General features: G+C 44.4%; 1 protein-coding gene across 5 annotated transcripts in view; it reads right to left on the reverse strand.

The window, feature by feature from the left end:
* Positions 1-16,850, reverse strand: part of NUP214 (nucleoporin 214) — a 95,002-nt gene extending 78,152 nt beyond the window's left edge. For 4 of the 5 annotated variants that reach the window (XM_087869259.1, XM_087869258.1, XM_045771291.2 and 1 more), the window contains exons 1-11: positions 16,686-16,850; positions 14,251-14,446; positions 13,517-13,668; positions 12,263-12,461; positions 11,520-11,590; positions 10,287-10,350; positions 9,727-9,830; positions 7,715-7,821; positions 6,812-6,878; positions 3,588-3,714; positions 2,339-2,500 (exon numbers count right to left, since the gene is read on the reverse strand). In XM_087869259.1, coding sequence (XP_087725385.1) covers positions 2,339-2,500; positions 3,588-3,714; positions 6,812-6,878; positions 7,715-7,821; positions 9,727-9,830; positions 10,287-10,350; positions 11,520-11,590; positions 12,263-12,461; positions 13,517-13,668; positions 14,251-14,446; positions 16,686-16,730 — 1,294 coding nt within the window. In that variant the 5' untranslated portion in view covers positions 16,731-16,850. The remainder of the gene's footprint in view (positions 1-2,338; positions 2,501-3,587; positions 3,715-6,811; positions 6,879-7,714; positions 7,822-9,726; positions 9,831-10,286; positions 10,351-11,519; positions 11,591-12,262; positions 12,462-13,516; positions 13,669-14,250; positions 14,447-16,685) is intronic. The other variant, XM_087869261.1, reaches the window with a different exon arrangement.
* Between the last annotated feature and the right edge of the window lie 591 nt (positions 16,851-17,441).

Consider the following 17,441-nt stretch of genomic DNA (forward strand, 5'->3'; position numbering starts at 1 on the left):
GTATGTTTGGAGGGGAAAAATAACCTGAAACCTTTTACACCGGTAGGTACCTAATTCAGCATAACCTTTTAGAAAACACTTTAGCATTATGTCTCGAAAATCATAAAAAAAGGACTCAGTAATCCCACTTCTAAAAATAAAGCCTACAGAAAGAACCTAAGACATGAAAAAGACATTTATTACAACCCAAATGGTAAAAGATATTCAATGGATTAGTAAGCATTCTTTTAAATGAATCACGAAGATTACATAAGAACCTAGAAACACAATTTAAATTAAAAGCCTGCACGCCAATGATGTATACAATAGGATTACAGCTATGAGGAAAGATGTTTATGAAAAAAACCCTAGAAGGGAAAGGTAGGTTTAAATATTTCTCTATTTTCCAAACTTTCTATAAACATGTTTATTTGCCAAATTCAGTAACTCAATAAATGAATAAGAAAGCAGTGTTTTTTATCAATACATTTATGTTAGTGGATCTTGATTCTTCCAAACTGTCTGAGCTGACTGATAATTTACCTTCAATGTGTCAAAAGTAATGAAACACTTAGGATACAGGTATGAAAATACTTCTGATAAAGACCCCAGTAAACTGCCACTTTTACGGAAGTATAAAAATGCTTATGTAGTACTTTTTTCACACAATAAACATGGAACCAGTGACAGCTTACTTCTTTAAAGACACAAACGGATAGATGTTCGTCAATTCTACACACGTTTAAAAGACCAGTGTGAAAAGTATATGCCAGACCCGAAAGAAATCAGAGGCACTTTCCTAAATGAAAATAGAACTGAACATATGAAAACCCACGTGATCATTCACCCCAGCATCCGTGGAGCTGTATCGTGGAAATGGGCAGAACCATTAATGTCTCCTGGACCCACCGCCTAGGCTTTAGCTACTGCTGCCAGGCTACTTTCTCCCCCTTCCAAGGCTCTCTTCCGCTCATCTGAACACGGCTGCCTCCTCTGGACCAAGTGTGAGGGAAAAGGGGGCTTTCTCTAGGAGAGGCGAACAGTAATGCTAGCCTCTGCCTGTGCTCGGGGGTTTGACGGGCTAGCAGCAAAGTCCTTCACACACAACTGTGCTCAGAAACAAACACCATCCCGCAGGCTCCCAACTTCACAGGCTGTACTGCTTGTGAACAGACAGACCATGCAACTGAGTGTAGACAGCGTGTGGTACTCGGGAGCACTTAAAGAAAAACAACTCAAAGAGGATCCACTGTAGGTAAGGAGATGCCCCAGCACGAGGCTCACACAGGCTACGCACAGTCACCTGGCTTCCTACTTGGGGTCGTGCTGCCAAATGTGAGGAGCCCAGGTGTCCTGGCGGCTCTAGAACAACCCACTCTGCACTGGGAAGCAGCAAGAAAATATACTGTCAACTTATCCAACCCACCTGGTCAACACGCTTTCTCTTAGAGAACTGGTTACACCACACATTTTTTTTAGCCAGAGATAGTTATATAGTCACAGAATTCAAAAAGAGAAATAGTGGTGAAGTATTAAAATTTGGAACAATCCTCTTTTAAAAAGTTTAACATTTTGTTCTCACAAGTGATACACTGTCACTGTGAAAAATGTGAAAACACAAATTAGTGTTTGCGAGCGTGCATTTATGTGTATAAAGAATATGTACCAAAATGTTCACTATGACTGTTGCTTGATGACTGATGGGCTCTTTAGTGATTTTGTATTTTCTAATTTTCCTCCAATGAAGGTATACAACTTAAGCAATATTTTCAAAGAGGAGGAGGAAAAAAAAAAACCTAAGGAAAATTAAATATAAACAAAAACAAAATCTCCAATGTTCCCACCACCCAGCTATAACCACTATTTAGATTTTAATATCCACCTTTCTAATATTTTCCCTATGTATATACCTTCTTCTCAGGAGAGAAGGATCATAAAGTATACAGTGCTTTTTCATGATATGTCCCACTAGCGCTCTGTCAACAAATGCAACATTCTGAAGTTACATGGCATTCACTGTACGCACATACAAGCACATACTTAAGCAATCCCTCAGGACCACACATGTCTGTAGGATTCCGACCATATAGTACAGGGTGCTGTAACAGGATATTGTTGGTAGATTACCTGATGGGCTCCCTCTGGCTGGGCTTCCTTTTCCCTAAAGTAAAGGTTGGAGAATACAGCTTGTAGGGATGCAAGAATGTGCGTGTGTTCAAGGAACAGTCCCTGCCTCACTAAGACAGACTGCCCCGATGAAGAGGACCACTACGTGTCCCTACACAGTGTGCATTCTTGGCAATGGTCCAGAACCAACCTCTGGTATTCCCTCTGTGCGAGAGCAGGGAGAGACACGTACCTGACGACTTGGGCTGTCGTTCTCCTTCTAATGAGAGTCGCTCTGGCGTCTTGATGAGGGACCTAACCCCAGGATTTTGATTGATCATATAAAATGGACAAAGCACACCATCTGTTGAAAGTAACATAAGAACCGGAGCGGGAGGAAGAGTCTTCTCATCATCTGTTAAAAAAAGAAAGCGCAAGTGAAAAAAGAGCCAAGGGATGAAGGGCCTGGGCGGGAAGGGAAAGACCACCCCGAGCGAAAAGGGGTGTAGCGGACTCGCCCCATCAGTAGCTCAAGTCCACTTGTTTTCGATTCACACCCAAACAGCCTCTTGAGCACCAGCTCTTCAAGGAGAGCTCCTGCCATTATCGACTGCCACCGTCCTGCCGGACCCCGCACAGAAGCGCCAGCAGTCCTGCAGCAGCCGTGACTGTCCCTAAGCTCCTGCGATTTTTACGAGTGTCTCAATGTTCAAGATGTTCCCCTGACCAAGACAGGGGTCTCTAGGCGGGGGCCGGTCTAGCAGAAAAGTGACGGACTACACACTTTGGAAAACACACAGAAGGACGAAGAAAGGTGAGTCACACCACTTTATTCATCCACAGTTGAATCCTAAGATGTATTTTGTCAATTAAGAGTTGAAGAGAATCAAAGTAAATGAGCTAAGGAGACCCAATAACCTGACCAGGGAAAGGACAGGAAGGAACTCAACGGTGCTCGATGAGGACACCTGTCTACACTGAAGCACCGAAGAGCAGAGAATACGTGTTCCGCTGCGCGCGTGCAGCCCTGCCACGCTCCAGCAGGGAGAAGACACACTCAGAGCACACACTCAGGCCTGCTTTGGAAGCCAAGTGCTTGAGGGCCCCATTCTCTGTCCCGTGTCTTCACACCAAGCACTGCTACACAGGACTGGACGAGGGTGCTGTTCCCATGGGGGGCCACCCAGGGACTGGAGTGCACAGAGAAACAAGGGGATGAGATCCCTGTTCTAGATTCCGCCCGTATGCGAAAGCACATACAGATATGCACACACGCACCCACACACGCAGAGTCTGGCTTTGGTCTTATCAATGAATGTCCACCAAGTTAATCCAGCGTCGTCACAATGCACTCTGTATCCATTCTTCAAGTAAAAATGCGCTACCAGAAGTTAAAAGTGCCCCGCAGAGTAGATTTTGTCACGAACGTGCAGAACGGGATTTAAGTATCAACTATGATTAGAAAGATCACTTCTGCACTGAGCCGCACAGGCCATACTCACTGATGGTGATTTCTACTTGGTTAGTATAGTCGATGGCAACTCCCACGGGCAGCGAATCATCACTCTTGTCTGTCACAGGCAGTTCGGCTCGACTAGAATCCTCCAGGAGCCAAGATTCCCAATTAATCTAGAAAAAAGAAGTAGAAGATGAAATGTTATGTTGATTAGAGCTTTGCATTGGTTCTCCCATTACTCAAATAGGAGAGAATAAAAGGCAAGTCACTTGGTTTAGATTTACGTGTCGACTAGACTCTGAAATCCAAGAAGATGGTCTAAAAAAGCCACAAGCATCCTAGCAAGTGAGCGGTTAATTTTCCAAATCAACCTATGTGTTCCTGGTATACAAGTGCCTGCCTTGTGTGTAAGTAATCACTATCACGAACACTTTCCGTGGCCACCATCCACCAGGAACCAAGCAGCTTCCTAAAAATGGTGGATGAACCAGTTACCAGCTGCTCCTGGAGATGTGGGAGCGGCTCCTGCAGTCTGGCGCGCAGTGTGGCTTATCAAGCTGGCCAGATGCCCTATGCTCACTTGTCCATGGAGAGAATTATCCTTAGTTCCTGTCTTCTCAGATTTTGGCATCAGTTCCTCACACGGACCCCTCTTCCTGCCTTTGGGGTCCTTGAGAAACCCCTAAGTCTTTCCCATAAACTCCCCTTCTGCTTATGTCTATGCTTGAATGGGCTGTATTCCTGCCAATAAATGATTTCTGATTTTGAAAAATCACTACATCGATCTAACTCTCAGTGTTGACCAAAACTGGGCAGCATGAATCAAAAGGGATAGGGGCGCCTGGGTGGCACAGCGGTTAAAGAGTCTGCCTTCGGCTCAGGGCGTGATCCCGGCGTTCCGGGTTCGAGCCCCACGTCAGGCTCCTCCTCTATGAGCCTGCTTCTTCCTCTCCCACTCCCCCTGCTTGTGTTCCCTCTCTCGCTGGCTGTCTCTATCTCTGTCAAATAAATAAATAAAAAATCTTTAAAAAAAAAAAAAAAGGGATGAATGCTCCACGAATAACAGAGAGAAAAGCAAAGAGCTGTTTAGGAAAGGGAACATAATCATACTGCATGACTTAGCTATGGTGCGAGTAACAGTCGTATTCATAATAATGTAAACAAAACTGACCTCAACTTTGAAAAACAATCTGTAGACAAAACAAAAAAGACTTAATAATCACTAGAACAGAATGCAAACAAGTCCCAGTTTTGATTTTGCAAAAGACAAGCCACAGATGACAACAGCCAGGAGGTGGGAGTGGGAGAAGGGGTGCTAAAGGCAAGGGTGGGGGAGAAGGCATTCCTCTCACAGAGTAAAAGGTTAAGAGATACCGCGTATGGCGACACCATAAGAAACAAAGGTAAAAAATATTACTTACAGTTACAAAGGAAGAAAAAACACAGAAGAAACTACAATAGTGCTGAAATCCCACTGAGAGGAAGGACGAGGATTTGAGGGCCATATGTGAGCTACACCCTTATCCGCCACAACAGCTGATAAGGCCTAAAATTAATCATCACTAACTAGTGATGAAGCAGATTATTATTTATTTTTTTTAGAAGTGCGGAGGAGCAGAGGGAAAGGGAGAGAGAATCTTAAGCAGACTCAATGCCCATGGGGCTCGATCTCACAACCCTGAGTTCATGATGTGAACCAGAATTAAGAGTCCAATGCTTACCCAGCGGAGCCACCCAGGTGCCCTAAAGATTATTTAGAGATAAGGAGGTAACCTTGAAAAGCAAAAATTTACAGGGCGCCTGGGTGGCTCAGTCGGTTAAGCATCTGCCTTCGGCTCAGGTCATGATCCCAGAGTCCTGGGATTGAGCCCTGCAAGGAGCCTGCTTCTCCCTCTCCTTCTGCACTCCTCCCCCCACCCACACCCCACTTGTGTTCGCTCCCTCTCTCGTGTTCTCTCTAATAAATAAATAAAATCTTAAAAAAAAAAAAAAAGTAAATATTTACAAGTTAAAATATGTCCCCTCTAAATAGGGCTGGATAAGGATGGGGTAGGGCAGGGGTAATTTTATTTTTCATTTATAAACCCTTTCTACTACTTGATTTTTTAGCCATGTACATAAGTTATCCTGATGAGAAACAAAAATACAAGTATATTTTAAATGTGTCAGTACATAAAATAATTGTGCTCTTAGGAAACTGTTACTAAAGATAAGCTAAGACTTCACATCAGACTGCTGAACTCTGCCCTGTGACTCCAAAGTGGCCCACCCTAGACACTGCGAGAGCCACGCACTTACAGTGGACTACCCTGCCACCCCGAAACGAGGGATAAGTACTAGATGGTTCGAGAGGCATAAGATTCTGTGTGGGGGGTGCACACAACATTTTTACACTCTAGGCAGAGTTTTAAGAAGAAAAGTTTCCTGGGACACCTGGGTGGCACAGTCAGTTACAAGCCTAACTCTCGGTTTCAGCTCAGGTCATGATCTTGGGATCGTGGGATCGAGCTCTGCATGGGGCTCTGCACGTGGTGTGGGGTCGGCCTGAGTTTCCCTCTCCCTCTGTCCCTCCCCGCTGCACGTGCTCTGTAAGGTAAATAAATAACTTTAAAAAAAAAAAAAGAAAGAAAGAAAAATTTCCCTTTCCTCACGTCCCCCTGTGGTCACTCTGCATAACGTAGCTTGGTTTAGGATGGCTTACCACAATCACCTCAGCCCAACTCCTCTCTGCAAGGAGGACAAGTGCAAGAAAGGAGGCGGGTGCTTACACACTTGGGTGTTTTTAGCTCTCTGGTGGTTTTTCAAAGTGAAACAGAAAGTACCGCTGGCGAGTCACAATTTGGTTTGATCTGCATGTTTCTCTCCATTAATGAAGGATGGGTTAGAGGTGACTGAACAGAAGGGGCAGGTTCAAGCAACAGGAAGAAAAATAAAGATGGTAAAACAGCACAAGGCAGAAAACCCTTCTCCACACCCAGGTGAGCTCCTGTGGGAAGCTGGTTATACTGCCTGTTCCCACAGATCATGAGTGGATCCAGAAAGGACAGAAGGGCTTTTTATAACAGCGGCAGAGCTGCTGAGTCTGAAACCCACGCCTGTCCAACGCAATGTCCAAGCCACCTGTCATGTCAGCCAAGTGTTAGCTTTGCTCTCACCCAGAAACTCACGCAAAAGGACGTGGCTTCACTTAAACCTTCTCCACGTAGTTAACTCCCTCCAGAATCTTTCTCAGAAAAGTATCCCATAAAAGCGACAAAGAGTGAAATGTACCTGATCTGTCTGTCGAGCCAGGATGCTGACTTCTGTGGAAGCCGCGGACGCCGCCAGCACTAAATCCCTTCAAGGAAGGAAAGCGGAAGACCGTTAAATTGAAACGTTGCAACGGCTCTAACCCAACTTGAGGTTGGGGCGGAATCCATGAGAACTTCTCGAGACAACAAGGAAGAAGGTGAGGTTTTCTACATGGCTGAAGAAAGGTGAGAAGATTTTAGATGTAAAGCTTAACATCTTAGTTCATACGATAAAGCCCTGGAGACTCAGCCAACTGCCTACGTATTTCTGACGAAAGTCAGAGACATAACAAAATCAAGTCGGAACTTCCAATAAATCTACTGCCCTGTAAACAGAATAATCTCTTGAATTTTTGGAAAAAAGCTTTGCTTCAAGCTATCTCTCTTTCAAGGGGAAGCTTTTGCTCTCAGAGGAAACCTTTTAATACATTCCTCAAATGTCAGTATTGTCGTTAAGTTTTCACTGGAGTTATTGAGAAAACGGGTTTTTAAGATTAGTAAGTATTTGACCTAGATAATTTAAGATTGGGGAAACAAGTAGTCAGAGAGGCATTATCCAGCATCAGAGGAAAATATGTTCAAGGGCATCTCAGGTCTCTGTTCTCCTTTCCTACAGAAAAGAATTTCAGGGGCGCCTGGATGGCTCAGTCGGTTGGGCATCTGCCTTCGGCTCAGGTCACGATCCTGGGGGCCTGGGATCGAGTCCCACAGCTTGCTTCTCCCTCTCCCTTTGCTCCCCTGCTCCTGCTCTCTCGCTCACTCTATCTCAAATAAATAAATAAAATCTTAAAAAAGAAAAGAAAAGCATTTTGAAGTCAGAACAAAGCGATGCAGGTGGGACCCGACAGAGAGAGGAGGGACCCCTCCTGGATTCTCAGCTCACCATTCTTCGATGTAACTGAGGTAGTAATGGTGCTGCCTCTCCGTGCAGCTGCCATAGCAGGGCTCCATGAAGTTCACAAAGATCTCTGGGTGCTTTTCTTCTTTTTTCTACAATAAACAAAAGGAGAAAAAAAAAATCCCACGTGCAGTTATTCTACACAGTTAAGGATCTCGAAAAAGAAAACCACTTATAAGAAAATTCACTCAAGGGGCACCTGGGTGGCACAGCGGTTAAGCGTCTGCCTTCGGCTCAGGGCGTGATCCCAGCATTCTGGGATCGAGCCCCACATCAGGCTCCTCTGCTGGGAGCCTGCTTCTTCCTCTCCCACTCCCCCTGCTTGTGTTCCCTCTCTCGCTGGCTGTCTCTATCTCTGTCAAATAAATAAATAAAATCTTTAAAAAAAAAAAAAAAAAGAAAATTCACTCAAAAATCTATGTCCAAATACACAGACACACTATAAAGGCCGAGTTGAGCAGTCGGGCAATATGAATGGTGGCCACTGACCGAACTGGATTCAAACTGCTTTCTCACTTTCTGGCCATGGGACAGGCACGGACAGATTACTAGGCCTCTCTGATACTGTTTTCTCATGTCTGTAGTGGGCCTGCTGAACTTACTCCACAGGCTGTCTTAAGTGTGGAACAAGATGATACACATAAAGCTTCTAGCCCAGGACATGGAACCTAAGAGTCAATAAACGCCAGAGCTAATATTTTCCCTGGGAAGAGAAAATCTTCATGAGCTCTTGAAATAAGGACCTCAATAGACATATTTTTAAAATTCAACATTATCCGGAGCCCAAGACTTAATAAAAACAAGGCCCTTTTCTACACGTCACTGGCGATGATTAAAAATGGTACCACTGCATCATGACACACACGGGGGGCAAATGGGAGCCCCACTGGTGGGAGATGCATAAACGGCTATAACTTTTCCAAAAGACACTTTGGCAATGTTTTCAAAAGCTTAGCATATGCCACTCAACCAAACTCATTTCTAGGTATGTATCCTAATAAACATAATCACATAAAAGGCACACAAAAGAACATATCACGGTATTCCTTAGAACAGGTGAAAACTCAAAACAACAGTGAAAGAGCTAAAAAAGTTATCTGTTCAAAAAGCCAAATATAGATTGTATCCACTGACTTAGAAAGATGCTTACGATTTACCACTAAGTAAAACAAGGTTGCAAGACAGAATAACTCCTGCAACTCCCACTTTTATTACATTTAGACATTTATTTATGTATTTTTAAACGTTTCCTCTGGACTTTGAAAACCAGTGCTGATTTGAAAATATAAGCTCTACCTCATTTGCTTTTTTTTTTTATAATGCCACTGCAATTTAGTGACATTTTGTAGATCTTGTTATTAATGTTCTTCCATGTTTTCACAGTGACTCACACCCTCAGGTCATTCCACTCTCTGCTCAAACGGCTCCTCCTCAGAGGCCTTCGAGTGCCCAATCCGCACGGCACCTCTGCCATCATCTGCCCCATGCCCTTCACCGCTCCCTCCACCACCCTTATCACTCCTTGATCTACACTTATTTACTGACTAGCACACTCATCAGAATGTCAAATCCACAAAAGCAAGGACTCTGCCCCTGTCACCACTGTGTTCTCAGCTTTAAAGCAGTGCCTAGCACCCTGCAGGCATTTGCTAAACATCTGATAAATATAAATAAGTGAAAGAATTTTAAAACTCAAGGTATTTTCTTGCTTTTCTAAAACCTCTTTATCAGGTCAACATCTACCAGGACTCCCAGTTTATGGCGTAAGCAACAGCAACTTTTAGGATTTTTTTTCTCCTTGTGACTAAACAGGAGAATATGCTCTAAGCAGACACCAAAATTTTGGCCCCCAGGCCCATGGTGCAGCATTCAACTTTTACACTTGAAGTTGTACCATCCCTGCCAGCAAAAGAAGGAAACTGAAGCCAAAGCCTTGAACTTTATTAGAGGACCTCTATGACTCTCAAAGGACAAAGATGTCCCTTTCACACACATACCGGGAGGAGAGCCATCACCACATCTGGAGAAGTTTCCAAGGTCCCATCTGCAGCAGCGTATACGATTGTGAAGACGTAAGTACCAATCCACAGCACATCCAGAACTGAAACACACAGACCCTAATGAAGCACCTTATGTTCGCAATAGCTCCCCTATGTTAAAAAAGTAACAGCCCACGGGTAAAAAAATCAGAGTGCTATGGTTTTAACAAAGGTCTCGATTTCACGGTCTAAATATAACTCACAAATACAAAGAATTCAAAGCCCAAATTCGTCCCAAAGTAGTATTTTTGGTTTTTGGCGGACTGTAAGGAGGGCAAATTTTGAAATTCTAATAAAAAATCAGGGTTCATTTACTGTGATTTACCACGAGACACAAGTGTCTACCAGAGGATTATTGTCACGATGACTTCATTAGCTAACTGTAAGAATGGGAATATTCACTCAGGAGGTGCTAACACTTTCCTGAGCGGGCATGTAGCCGCGTCGCAGGATGTGAAATTTCTATAATACTGTCACCTCATTAGAGGTCGACCCAGTAAGAAAAGCAGGCGGGTTACCTCTGACAGGATGATCCGACTCATAAAACGGCGGACAAGGAATGACTTTTTTTTCCTGCAAAGTCTGAAAGAGATGGGGGGGGGGGGGAGTGTCAAATGACATAAACCTAAACCAGCGAAACTCTGTCAAATCCAGTCTGCTCCCCCAGACACCACTGTGTTTCATCTTCCCAGCCAGGAGAGACTGAACTCAGGGAAGAGTGAATGACTACGTCCAGGACCCCATCCTACTGAAATCTCCCACAAATGTGTTCGGGCGTAGAGAGAGGATGCCCAAGGCGATACCATACGCACTAGCAAAGCCACGGCCACCAGTAATGGAACAGAGAAGTGCATTATGGTACATTCACACAGCGGACTACTGTGCAGCCATTCCAAAGAATGAAGCAGCTCCATATATAAGACGTTGGAAAAAGAACCCTGATAAAGTATTAAGTTTAGGGCAAAAAAGGCAAAGAGCCGACCAATAACAATAAGCCAATTATCTTTTTACAGGCTGATGCCCTAAAAGGATATGTACCAGATTTCACATAACAACTTTTTTTGCAACAGCAAGAAGTAAAATCTTAACCTCAAACCCATACCACTACATTCCCTGCTTTACACCCATGGAGAACAGTCTCTCAAGGAGGAATGCACAGCAACGCAGGCCTTGGTACTGCCTGTGGACCCCTCCTTCCCACCCAGGCTTGACCGAACATGTATGAATTCTTTGTCAATTTATGTTGAAGAATATCTGTGAATATTATCTCAGGAAGACCACAGGGAGGGGATGACAGAGTGACAGGGGCATCCACTGTCTTGGGTGCCTACAGTTGGAGAAATTGAACCTTTGAGACGGATTCAGCTAGCAGACGAATAATGCTATCCTTCAACTGTTTTGCTGGAGTGTTTTTATGGAATGGATTGGGAATACAAAGTTAGAGAATGTTGCATAGAGTATGATCAGTGGGTACAGTAGACGTGTAAGCATCTATACACAGACTATTTGTATAAGCATCCAGAAAAGTCTGTAGACTACCACTAAATAAAACACAGAGCGTGCCTCTACAAGGACTACGGGATAGAAAGAAAGAGCTCCACTCTTTCCTGCATTCACTTGTTTACTGATGAAATTTGTTTGAGCGAGCATAAATTACATTTTAACAGGAAAAACACCAATGAGCCCCCAAACCATTCCCAAAAAACAGTGGGTAACTTAAGAAAATGTCTCAAGTCCAAGGCAAGACTTACGGGAAGATACTGGACCACGGTTCCATTCTGCTTCCCCACTGCCAGCTGCTTTCCTTTGGGGCTCCAGCACACTGAGCAAAGAAGAAAATGCTGCCAATTAAGAACTGAAGAGAATGGTGCAAACCAATGAGGTCTGTACTGAAACAGCCACATAATCACCACTTCCCGTTCCTCTGTCAGTCCATGGAAGACTGCGGGATCATCCTTATTTGGCAAAATTAAAAAAAAAAAAATCATTTTGACAATACAAACCAATTATGATGTATCCCTGGGCCATTAAATCAACTTCTAAAAATGTTTTTTCAATGAAGTATCATCCAGAAAGCTGGAAAGTACAGAAAACTCTATAGTCTTTAGATAAGGAGAACAGAGGTTTTCAAGTATCAAGAAATCATTCTCTTACTCATATTCAGTATTTGTAATGCTTTTCCATGATGGTACAAATGACTTTCAGTGTACCATCCATCGTCCTTGCAGTTCCAGAAGCAAACATTCTCAAAAACACATTTCTAAACCAGCTGTACCAAAATATTTTTTTTCTCCAAAAAACCCACGCACATTCAAGTTAAATCATGTCTGCTGTTTGGCTTCAAACACCCACTATGGAAATAAAGACTACTCTGCACTTCTATCAGACAACTACAGATACAACAAAAAACCCCATTTGCGTTTATTTCCAGAAATTAATTTTTAAGTAGATTACCATTACTGTATGTTATGGAGTGAAAGCCTTTATTACCCACCAGATGTTACTGCCACTGTGGAAGGGAGAGTCGCACACACTTTCACTGTTTCTGTGATTTGTAGGACAGCAATGCTGCCATCAGCCAGACAAACTGCCATCATGGAGGGAACAGCGGGGTTCCACTTCATATCGATCACCATGCCTCCTGCATCTTTCAAAAGCTTATGATAGGCAAATGGGCGTTTTTGCTGTTTAGCCTTTTAAAACAAATGCCCAGAAGCAAAAATAAATTGATAAATTAATAAATACACAGACATTTAATAGTTGAAGAAAACTATCAAATATGCACGTTTTCTCAAATTACAGTTCCCTTTTCTCCGTGACCATGACCAGAAAAAAAAAAAAGAGCTCTACACAACAATCTATTTGTTACAGACAATTTCAACACAACTTTGAAAAATGGCAGTCCAATTATTCTAGCACACGGGAGGGACTGCCAGCAGGGGAATACACAAAAATATAATAATTGGTAAAAAGCAAAGACTAGATTAAAATCTTGGCTCTGCTTCTTAATAGTGTTGGGTCCTTGGATGTGTAAATTCTTTGGGCCTTTCTCTCCATCTATGAAATGAAGACAACGCACCTACTTTGTGAGGCCATGGTACGTACGAATGAGGACAAGGCATATAAAGCACCAGTATAGGACCTGGCAAACAGTCAGTATAAATACTCAAATTACTGACAATTATCATTATGAAACTGCTTGGAATGGAAGAATACAGCCAGAGGAGGTCAGAGACCTGGGATGTAGGAATTTGACTTTTTTTTTTTTAAGATTTTATTTGTTTATTTGACAGAGAGAGACAGCCAGCGAGAGAGGGAACACAAGCAGGGGGAGTGGGAGAGGAAGAAGCAGGCTCCCAGCGGAGGAGCCTGATGTGAGGCTCGATCCCAGACCACCGGGATCATGCCCTGAGCCAAAGGCAGACGCTTAACAGCTGAGCCACCCAGGCGCCCCTCTGACACTATTTTTAACTCTACAGCCTTGGGCAAGGTACCTAAGGCTCGCTGGGCCTTGGCTGTCTCATTTGTAAATGAGAAAAAATACCTTGGGGCAAATGTTATGAAATAATTTCTTGAAGTCCCTTCTATCTCAAAGATCTATGATCCTACAGTTAAGGACTTTTTTAAAACCCATACTTCGATCTAGAAAATGACTCCAAGGGTCAACCCAGAAATTTCTAGGTTATGATTCAATAACAGAAAGTCTTTTTAGGTCTCATGTTGACACTACAGTTTGCCAGTAGCTTACCTCATTTGAAAATGTGCGAACATCAAAAAAAGCGATAATGGAACCATATTCACTGGACATCATGCACACGGAGAGTGTGAGGTTATCACAGCTCAGGGCCAGGTGATGTATCGGGAATTTCATAGGAACCAGCAAGCCTTGAACTTTTTCAACTAAGAAAACATTTAAAAAAGACAAAGCAGAAGTGTAAGCCACAAGCCCTTTATCCAGGTCTATGTGAAACAATTTTCACATCTACATTGATACCTGGTTATGCAGATAAATCTGTTTTCTTACAGATGTACGGTGATGCATTAAATTTCCCAGATTCTTCCTCACATGACCTAGGCAAACTGTGGCTGTTGCCCTTGTTAAAAATAACATCCTGTACTCATATTTTTGCAACAATGCGTCCTATTTGTTTGGATGGTACTATTGTGCCAACTAAAATGCCATGCAACAAAACCCTCCTCCTAGGGATCCAGAAACCAGGTTCAACTGAGCAAAAATAAAAGCATGGCAGAATGATCAATTCTTCTTCCTGCTGAGCTCAGAGGAACAACTCGCCAAAAGGACCAAAGGGAACAAACAGAAAGGCTTCCAGCATCCTATCTGGAACTTATTCTTCTTAGGGATCAATGTGAAGACTAACAGCAGTTTTAATCTATATACTAGAATGATTTCTTGGGAAGGACACTACATTAGCACTTCGCCACACTCCTCTCTCCACCGTGCAACAAAATTAAGTAACTTACCAATCTTATTGGGATCGTCACCAGGTTTATTTTGAATCAGAAGATTTTTAGTAGGAAAAATCTGCAACCCACTGGCTCCACCAGCAAAGACCAGGCCATACTTGTTGGACACCGCAAGCAGACTCGAGCGTTCCTTGGGCAACTCCTCAGGCGAGTCAAAGATTCTCACCTTCTTCAGCGCTCTAAACTGAAAATCCTATTGTTGAGGGAAGAAACCATGATCAATTCAGGATAAGAGAATATTAAATCATGTCTGTCATTATACTCCAATAGCCCTAATTCCAGTACAACCAAAATAAATATTACTCTGAGGCCAAGGGCTGTGTGGCTCAGTGGTTTTTAAGCTTCCTGTGCATACTGTGGTACGTGGCACAGGATCTTATTAATGTTTACTGAATAAAATAAAGTTTTAAAAATTCTTTCATGAAGCCTTCCTTAACTAATCCAGCTCACACTGATCTTTTCCTTTTCTACTCCTAGTTTATTGTCCTAACCACCACCCATGCTGCACTTTATAATTCATAATCTTATCCTGTTTGATGGTATGTATTGTTTCACGACCCAGGGTGGTGCTTAATAACTGTTGTTAAATATTGAAAGCATCACCCAACTACGCTGTTAGCCTGAACTTCCAGTGCAGTACTCAACAAATAATGACCACAGAATGATAACCAAATCCCAAAAGAACTGGCTTACTTGCATTAAATACGAAACAAAATTCCATCACAGAAAAGGACAGGTATGGTCAATCTCTTAATATTCAAGACCTGCAAACACACCTAGATGCTATAAGGACACCTAAACACAAGTCCAAACCCTAGGCTGTAAGGCCAGGCATGGCTTGATGTGTCTGCCTCTGAGACCTCACCTCACAACACTCTGCTTTCCTCCCACAAGTGCACCATTACCTCTGCAACATCCAGGGCCACCTCCAACCCAGACCTGTTTCGTTTCCGTTTCTTTCAATGCTCATGCTCCTTAGCACTTCAGGGCCTAGGAGCCTTCCCCAACCTCCTGTCAATGCCTGACTCACCTAGTCTTCCATGAATACATCTATACGCTTTCAAAGACAATTTTCAGTGTGTACCACCTCTTATTAAGAATTCCCTAAGTTTACCAATCACTACATTAAATTGTACCATATATGGGTGATTTTATTCAATTCCAAATCTACCTTAAGTCAAGGTGTCGGTAAAAAGAATGTGAATCCCCCTTTGCTTACATTCCCAAAGGGTAAAAGCCAAAGACAGCCTTTCTCAGCCTTCATTTTTGTACACTTGTGGTGTTTTGTACAGGATCCCTAACACAACCCACATAGTAATTTCCTTAGATTTGGTGTTTTACACATAGGTGCTAAAAGATGAACTGAAATACTCTTCTTAATTCCAAATGAGTAAAGTGACCAGAAACCCACAGCTTTCCAGACGAAACCACACAGGAGTAGAATGAAATTTTCAGTACTTTTGTAATTCTCATCCTGGTACTCCTAAATATCCTATTTGGGACACAGGGGTGTGGAGAGCCAGTGGGATGAACAGGCACAGGAAAGCTTTCCTTTCTGTTATGATCAGTAACTCAAAGGGAGACTTGTCATCTTCCAAGTCTGTGGTTCTGAAACTTTTTCTTCCTTCTGCCCCAGCATACCTGAGAAATTGGCACACTCTCATTGGGTGGCTCACCACTCCGCCCGCCCCCCGCCCCGTCATTCTCAACAAAGAATCACTACTCTAAATATGGGATGGATTACTACTCCCCAAACGCATTTCAGTGACGAGTTCAATCGCCTAAGAGCTTCCCGCAACTTACTCATAACCGTCATTTGGATCACCCGCCCCTCTCTTCAGTTCCCTGACTTTACGCTGATTTCCAATACCAAAATAGTTCTCCTATTCCATTCAACTAAAGGTTTTGTAGAAAAGGTGATGAACCCCGGCTCTGCCTTAGGCGCGCCTGGACCCTTTTACAGAGGTAGTATAGTGAGTGTGTACGAGAGGGTCTAAAAAAACCACCTCGCTTTCAGCCCCTTTATCAAATGTGACTTTGGGTAAGCTACTTCCCCAGCCTCGTTGTGCTCCTCTTTATTAACAACTCCTCATAGGGCCGCTGTGATGAGTACCACAGTGTCTGGCACACACTGAACGCTCAATAAACAGTAATTATTACCACGACTCCGACCACCACATGAAAGTAACTAGGGTAACTCAAGTGGCGCGCACAAGACCAACAAGGGACAGAGGAACTGCATTCGCCGGGGCTACTGCGCCGGCGGCACTGCAAAGTACAGCAGGACGCGCCGGCGAGAACTCTGAACGCGGCAAACTGTTCAAGCAGGAGGCGGGAAGCGGGACAGCCGGCCCCCGCGCGGCGTAGTTCAGCGGGGCTCCGAGGCAACGCCGGGACTAAGGAAGGGAGGGAGGCCCCGGCCAGTCTCTGACCTTCATCTCCCGCTCGGGGATCATGGCATCCATCTCGTCTCCCATCGCGCCACCCTCAGTTGGTCGAAGCAGCCGCCGCCGCCGCCCGCGGCCTTGCCCACACAGCCCAGGCCGTTCCGAGGCCAACTTCCTTCCCTCACCGCTGGCAGCGCGCAGCACACTCCTCATTTCCGGCGCGCTTCGGTGACGTCACGCGCCCCGGGCCGTCGTGCGGTCGGAGGAAGCTGAGCCACCCTCTGAAGTCGCGCGCTCTCCCGGCTACCGCTTCCCATTGGCCGGGTAGGGGCGTAGCCCTGGGCCGACGCGCCTACGCCCTGAAGGGCCCAGGTCCCGCCCCCGGCGTCGCGGCTGGGGCGGGCTGGCAGCGTGTTGGTGTGTGTGGTTGTTTGCGCGGCGCCAGCTCCATCTTTCTGCGCTCCTTGTGGCGCTGAAACCCCGCAGTAACCATAGGGTGTACGAGGTTATTAACAGTCCCCGAATGACGGGAGTTAGGAACCTGACAAACATCTCCAGGGGGCAGCTCTTGAGAGAGGCTTTGGAGGTGGGTGTGGAGGAACAGAGGTTCCGAAAGTGGGCGGGTGGGTGGGGTCTCGGAGGACTCTTCGGCTCTAAGCGCGAAGGCTCAAAGGGGCAGGGCAAAGGGTACCAACCATCAGCTTTGTCTACTCCTTCCATGGTAATTTCCCGAGCAAGAGCCTGGGCACTGCGCAAAACACTTCAGACGTGTTATTTAAGCTCCAAGACATCCTAGCTACC

Source organism: Ursus americanus, chromosome 18 (assembly GCF_024610735.1).
Source record: "Ursus americanus isolate L20-20 chromosome 18, mUrsAme1.1.p, whole genome shotgun sequence".
Lineage (NCBI taxonomy): Eukaryota > Metazoa > Chordata > Mammalia > Carnivora > Ursidae > Ursus > Ursus americanus.